The sequence below is a fragment of the Hemibagrus wyckioides genome, linkage group LG01 (genome assembly GCF_019097595.1).
Source record: "Hemibagrus wyckioides isolate EC202008001 linkage group LG01, SWU_Hwy_1.0, whole genome shotgun sequence".
Lineage (NCBI taxonomy): Eukaryota > Metazoa > Chordata > Actinopteri > Siluriformes > Bagridae > Hemibagrus > Hemibagrus wyckioides.
In genome coordinates this window covers 23,693,874-23,701,850 of record NC_080710.1, presented here as the reverse complement: position 1 = coordinate 23,701,850, position 7,977 = coordinate 23,693,874, and the positions used below count along the sequence as shown (strand labels likewise).

The following is a 7,977-nucleotide window of genomic DNA, read 5'->3' as shown; positions in this document are numbered from 1 at the left end:
GAGCTGTATATATATATATATATATATATAGATATATATATATATATATATATATATATATATTACATACTTTACTGTGCAGTAACGTAATGTGGTGTGGAAGAAGATCTCAAACCCTCTGAACACATTTGGGATAAACTGAAATGAAACTGTAGCCCAGACCTTCTCACCCAACATCAGTGCCTGATCTTACTAAAGATCTTGTGGCTGAATGAACACAAATCCCTGCAGACACACTCCAAAATCTAGTGTAAAGACGTAAGTAAGTAAGTAATAATAATAAGTAATTATAAGAGGAAGACAAAATCTGGAATGAGATGTTGAAAAAGCATACTAGGTGTCCATATACTGTATATTTGGCCATAGTGTGTACTGCAATGCAATATACAGAAGAAGGATATCAAAGTGTAGAGTTTTGTTCTAACACCAGATGTTTTGTTAGTATTCCCCATTACAGTCCACATAATACAAAGTGTTATTACTGCTTTGCTAAAGTTGTGATTCTTGCGTTGATGCAGTTATAATGCAATAAGCAACGCTTATTATTAGAGAAATATACACATCCTTTAGTTCAGTTTCACACCTAAACATGACTCAGTGAAAGTCCTCATGTATATATCAAATTGGTTTACAGTGATCACTGCAGTTGTGGTGAGCAATTTTATATACAGTAGATACAGGCCTAAAGTGCATGTTTAGGAGTATTTTTATGTGTACAGTCACCAGTTTATATGCTTATTGATGCCTCAAATACATCAAAATAAATCTCATAACTCAGTAGAAATAATATAACCTAGTTATGTAGGTCAGAAAGTTTTATGCCATTATTTTTAAAGAAAAATTTAAAGAATAGCTGAAATCATTTATATTTGTGTTTGTCTCCATCTGCTGGTCAGACTCAATCCTCTAAAATGCACTAACCTAGTTTGCCTCCAACTATTCCTGATCTTTCAGGAAACTTGAAAGCTCTCTTGGTAGAGAGAAAATACCAGGTGGGACTCAAACTCTTCTTATTAATACACCCAGCCACAAGTGTTAACAATAGCCATTAATTATGATTAACAAGATGCTCTCTGTCTCTATCTGGTGGCAGAAGCTAGTGTTACACTGATTCTAGTGTCTCTCTGTCTCTCCCTACTGATGGCACAAGGCCGAGCCAGCTGTTTCATCACAATTTAAAGACTGTGAATGTCAGGGTTTTCCAGAATCTAAATATCAAACCTTTCTCATGTTCTTGTCAAAGCTGATGTGGATCTGGAGCCTATCCTGGGAACTCTGGGATAAGGCTGGAATAAATGGCATTCTATCACAAGACACCACACACACACACACACACACACACACACATCTAGTGGCAATTTAGCGATAGTTTAGCGATGTTTTCAGGAGTTTGGAGGAAACTGAAGTACTAAGACATGCACAGACTCTCCATACAGAAAGTAACCGAAGCTGGGAGCATGGAGATGTGATATAGTTATGTTAATACTGTGCTACTATACACATATTACAATAACAATGTGTGTTAAAATAGGAATAGTTTGATCCTGAGCTCAGCTTACTCCTTAAAACATGCATGTAGATGGACTGGATAGACTAAATCACTCCAAGTGTGAATGAACTGTCACCCTGACCAAGAGAAAGCAGCTACTGCAGATGAATGAATGAATGAATGAATGAATAAGGGAAACCTATTTGATCTAGAACACTGTTGACTGTGCAAGAGTGGGATTAAACCAAATATAATGTAAGTCTCCATGGAAAATGCCTCCATTTACAGGATAACATGCAAGTTGTGTAATTCAGTGTTTATTTCAGTTAAAGGATATGGTAATGATTTGAATACAGGAAACTTGTGTTTACTCAAACATTTCTTTTTGGATGTTTGAATTGTAGAATTCATGCCAGATATGTCAACAGGATTCTCTGGCTTCCTCCCAACCCCAAACACATGCTGACAGGAGCTTTGATGACTCCATAAAAGCTCCTGTCAAAATAGCCCATAGATATGAATATGTGCATTGAGTAGTTTGCAATCCTGATGTAAAATTTACAGTTTAAAGTATTTTATGAGTGAACACTCTGGGAATTGAACTTGGAGCTGGTGGAAGTTTCTTTCTAACCCTTTGCTAATCTAAGAAAAGTTGGCAGCAGATGGTAGACACATAAATAGAGCCACTGTTGAGAAACTGAGCAAGTGTGGACTGTATCAAACTTCACTTGCAAGTTGTTTTAAGTAAAAGCGTCCGCTTTAAGCTTTATAAATAGTTTTGCTTATTTTCCCAAAACTGTTACAGCCAAAATTGGTCGATTTGAAAGGTGGCCAAAACACACTGCTGTCTTTTCTGTATACACTATATATAGCCAAAACTTTGTGGACACCTGACCATCACACCCATATGTGACTCATATAGCCAGTCCAGATTTAATCAGCTCACTCGATTTTGGAGTGTGACTGTGGGGATTAGTGAGTTCAGGTGCTGATTCATCCCAAATTCATCTCGAAAGTGATCAGTGGGGTTTAGAACAAGCCACTGGGTTCTTCGCTAAACCATGTCTTTAAAAATCTTGCTTTTTTGCTGGAGTAGGTTTGAACCCTTTAGGTCAAATGAAGGACAATCTTAAAGTGACAGCATACAAATACAATCTATTGAATTGTGTGATTCCAACAATGCAGCAACAGTTTGGAAAAGACCCACAAATGGGTGTGATAGTCAGGTGTACACATACTTTTGGCCATACAGTGCATTTCTGTATTATTATACTGTTTGTCAGACACAAGAAACACTGTACTGCTTTTCTGCTCTTCCAACACCACCTAGAAATGTAGCTATAATATCAAAACCATGATATCCACTATTCCTCTTGGTGCTATATTTAACCAGTCTGCCAGGGGGAATATGAAAGCAACATCCATGTTCAGTCTGAAAAAAAGAAACAAGCACACACACACACACACACACACACACACAAAATACCAAGATATAAAACTGGAATTGCTCTGTTGGTTTTGGTGTTTTATATTATACTGTTGCTCAGCATGCACTCTGACAGGAAGCAGCTGAGAAGGTTGTGAGACATTCAGCTTGGATGAGGAAACAGTTATCACATGCTGATTTTCAAACTATTGATTTTTCTCCAACCTTTTTGACAATAGCATTGTTATGTTCTCCCATGCAGTGCCCTCAAATGGCTTTTGAATAAAATGCCATGTGGAATTCAAGCTTTATACAGGAAACTTTAGTATCTTCTCTGAAGTTCTGATTCATAAACTGGTCATGATGGATTGAACAATTCGGCTAGTCCTACTGCAACGTTTAATAACCCTACTTATACTACTACACTATGGAATACCCTAGATTGATTGGTCAATCAGGCTTTAATTAAGGTCGCAAGATTTAGATAACATTATTCCCTCATACCAGCTTAGCCAGGGACTTATATGGTGCACAGTCACATAACTAGTTAAAAATGTGCAATTCTTAATATTATGGAAATTTATGTGTGTTAAAAATATTCATTTTGATGTTTTGGAAGTAGTCTCATACAGACACCCCCCCATCTACATCAACGGGTCTGAAGTAGAGCATGTCTCCAGCTTTAAGTTCCTGGGCATCCACATCTCTGTGGATCTTTTTCTTTTTTTTTGGCATCAGAACACCTCTACTCTGGTTAGGAAGGCACAACAGTGTCTTTACTTCCTGAGAAGACTAAAAAAAAAGTTCACCTACCCCCCAGGATCCTGACCAACACCGCCGCATCATTGAGAGCATCTTGATGAATCACAAACTGTTCAACCTCCTTCCATCCAGGAAGAGATACAGGAACCAGGAAAAGATATCGCTCTATATCTTTGTTACTGTTGTACACTCAATATACATAATGCACACATACTGCACAAATATATAATTTTATTTTTCTTTACAAATTATGTGCTGTAAATACAGTATGTACATACTTTTCTATGCACATATTCACTGACATTATTTATTGATTTGCACTTCTGGTAAATCGATCGATCTATCTATCTATCTATCTATCTATCTATCTATCTATCTATCTATCTATCTATCTATCTATCTATCTATCTATCTATCTATCTATCTATCTATCTATATTTCAGAACTGTGTAAAACTGTAACTTCATGTTTATGGAGACAGGAACATGTCAGTATGAAGTGCTTTGTATTCATCAGCATTGACAAACTCCTGTGGTGTAAGAGAAATAGAATACATGTTATTGGAAAATAATCACTCTTGGGATGGGAGATGCATCACACCACCTTGTCGTCTGTTATTCCTTATTTAATGAATGCAGATTGGAGGTCAGTACTTCTAACATTATAAACCAATGACCTCTACCATGCTTTTATTCAAGGTCAGTTATATCCTCTTTAGAATGTCACTTAAATAACCAACCCCAAGAAACAGCAGAATTGAAACCTTGATATTACCCATGTTCCTTTAAAGACATTCTCTTTATTTTCTCTTCACTTACCTTGCATTGATAAGACATTTGCATTACTTCATAGGTTGATTTGATTTATTTGGATGATTTATGGCTTTCCTTAACTGACTTTCATTCGTACAGAACCTGAGCCTTTTATGTACTGCACTGTTTATAATAAAAACAGTGGCCTCTTTGACCACATCTAGCACTGAACATTATTTAGGTTCAAATATTCATATCTATCTTAGAAGTTAAAGCTGAAGTTTAAATCTAAGGTTTTTTCTGTGTGTAGACAGTTATTATATCATGCTCTCACAGTCATCATTTTTGTTTGTACCTGTTCATGATATTTTGTACCTAGCAGCCTAATTTACATTACTGTGACCCTGATAAGAAGGTTACTAATGAGTGCTGTAAATGCATCGCTCACACTATAAAACAACTAAAAGTGCACCTCTTAACATCTGTATTTGTTTCAAATACAATTATTTTTTTAATATATGTATATGTATATATATTATATATATGTATTATGTACATATATATATATATGTATTTAATATATGTATTTCTATATTCAGTTCAGACAAGGAATGTCACTCATCCCACATTCTTTAGGTTTAATGACAGAAAGGATCTTTTTTGTAAGATGAAGTTCAAGACCATGTCTTTTGAAGGCTGAAGTTGAGAAGTTTGTGTAAGCTGGAATTCTACAGTAGGTCCATTCTAATCCTTATTTCCGGATAAGACCGCACACCCCTATTCTACAGGTTTCATTCTATGGCTGTTTGCAGTCACTGCAACCCACACACCTCACCTGGTAATGGCAGCGTTTTATGATGTTTTAGATCCTTTCTATCAGGTTAATCTGTCCACTTATCTCTTCTTCTTCTTCTTCTTTCGGCTTTTCCCTTCAGGGGTCGCCACAACGAATCATCTCTCTCCACCTATCCCTATCTTCTGCATCCTCAACACTTACACCCACTAGCTTCATATCCTCAATTATTACATCCTCTTTGGCCTTCCTCTTTGCCTCCTGCCTGGCAGCTCCATGTCCAACATTCTCCTACCAATATACTCACTCTCCCTCCTCTGAACATGTCCAAACCATCTTAATCTGTCCTCCCTAACTTTGTCCAACATGAGCTGTCCCTCTGATGTACTCGTTCCTGTTCACTTATCTCTTAAGCTTTTTAAATGTACTTTCTCCTATGTTCTTTCAGTTCTCTTAGTTTTTTAACACTTTCCTTTATACATAGCTCTCGAATCAACAGTTTTTGTATCATGATTTAAGGTACCTTGGTACGGCTTTATCTTTATAGTTTGCAAGACTATTTTATTATTTTAATCTCTTGATTTTCTACACTTCGTTTGTTTCCAGTTTCATCATGACCTGCTGTTTTACTCTCTCAAATATGAACAAATACCCAAGAAACATCTAAGCAGGCAGTTGTCCTGTGACTAATAGTCCTCGAATTAATGGTTAACCTCGAATTAAAACTATTTTTTATAACCAGTATGCTGGAGTTAGAAAGGAAAAAATACAAAACAAACCACTTACAGACTAAACTGATCCATAGTATATCCAGCTCTGGGGCATAAAAAGTAGAAAGAACCAGTAGCTCAGTATAGATATGTATGTATTTGTAATTTTTTTTCCATATAAGATAAATAAAAACATAACATCACATCCTGGTCACCATTATTATGCCAAGCCTGACAAAAGAGAAAATAATAATGACCAAATAAAAACATGATTGTCACTCAATGTGCTTCACAAAAATAAAATAAAATAAAATAAAAACAAAACAAAAATAAAAATAAAAATAAAAACAAAAGCAAAACAACAACAACAACAAAAGAACAAAAATAAACAAAAACAAAAAAAACCCTTCAATGAATAAATAATCTGCCAACCTTCAAGTATTTACAGTATTAACAAATGGTCACAAATATAAGCTTTGGATCTTTTGACATGACATTAAGCTTGCTTGTGGATCGCTTCAACAATTAACACAACAACATATCACAAGCAATCACAATAATGCCAATGCAACCTTTAGGATCCGTGCTCTTAATGCCATTTTGAACTTCAGCTACACGTCATTCTGCCTCGAATTTCATTTACAACAAAAAAAAAAAAATCGAATAAAAAAATCAGTGATTAAAAATAAACACAGCCACATTAGCCATATATCGCATTCTCCACAAAAATGGAAATGACAGCTATCATCCACCGAGGATAAAAAGGCAAGACAGAGGTGTCACAGGCAAGAGGAGGGACCATAAAAAATACAAAAAAAAAAAAAGAAGAAGAAGAAGAAAAAAATTCCGAAACATGTAAAGCAGCAGTGAGACGTGGACAACGGGGAATAAAGTACATCGGTGTGCTTGTGGAATAGAAGATGCATCACGTGAGTGCGGGAGTGTGTGATCTGTCCAACTCACGCTGAAATGTACATACAGAGAGCAGAAGGGACAAGCGAGGGAATAGGGTTAGAGTTCAAAGTTCAACTGTGGACAGTTCAGCCGGGCAGTGCAAGCGTGCGGTCCTCTGGTTCGACCCCGAAAACCGTTTTCTGGCCACGTTCAGCCAACAACATGGCCACAGTGGTCCAAGCAGCACACCTCCTCACATTTCCAGTCCAGCACTTCAACATTCATGTGTGAATAGTCTCTATAGTCTCTATCCGAGGAAAGAAGGGGCCGGGGGAACAGCGAGGGACGGGAAGGGGGGCAGCAGCATCTGGAAAACTTAGCCTGAATTCAAGTACTCCAGTGCCACTTCATAGCAGAATTTATACTGATCCTGAAAATACAGAACACAATGATCAGTGGAAATATAAGTAGTCATGAGTCGATAGATTTATTTATTACACACACAAAAATATTTCATATTTAGAGAAAAGGTTGACTGAATAGACATTATTGCTACAAGGATTTCATCCTGTTTTAATACAAAAGCATGGAGTCATCCACAGGTGATGGGACAGTGTGTGTGTGTGTGTGACAGTGTGTCTCAATCTAAACATTTCCTCTGCTTGTACTCATGATAATTGTGCACATGCACGTAATGAGTGAATTATTCTAAGAAAGAAAGAACAGTTGATGAAGTGTCTGAGATTGAGACAAACCTACTGTTATCAATAATTCTTCCAAACTTAAAATAATAATATAATAAAAGCATCAAGCCTTATAGATAAATCCCTGAGTGGCTAAAAAGCAACAGGCCTACAAAAAATCTTCGCGTCAAAGCTTACAGTCAGCTACAGAATTATTGGCACAGTGTTTAAATAAGACTACTATGAAATGTCTTTGTCTTTTAATCTCGCGCTGAAAAGTAGCTCTATAGATCTACTTGATAGAGCTAACCTTTGATTGAAGTAATTAAATTTTATTCTAGGAAAATCTGAAACCCTCATCAAAGATTTATGTTGGAGCAAAGTCATAATTGTGTGTCATAATTATTGTAGCCAGAAATTCTTAAAAAGAAGGAGGTTTAGAGAAATAAGCTCTGTAACGTTCTGGTG

At 36.4% G+C, this 7,977-nt stretch overlaps 1 protein-coding gene across 10 annotated transcripts in view; it reads right to left on the bottom strand.

The window, feature by feature from the left end:
- Positions 1-6,070: 6,070 nt before the first annotated feature.
- ptprma (protein tyrosine phosphatase receptor type Ma) overlaps positions 6,071-7,977 on the bottom strand; it is a 195,183-nt gene continuing 193,276 nt past the window's right edge. For all 10 annotated transcript variants that reach the window (XM_058394863.1, XM_058394872.1, XM_058394910.1 and 7 more), the window contains one exon: positions 6,071-7,256. In XM_058394863.1, the coding sequence (XP_058250846.1) occupies positions 7,203-7,256 (54 nt within the window). In that variant the 3' untranslated portion in view covers positions 6,071-7,202. The remainder of the gene's footprint in view (positions 7,257-7,977) is intronic.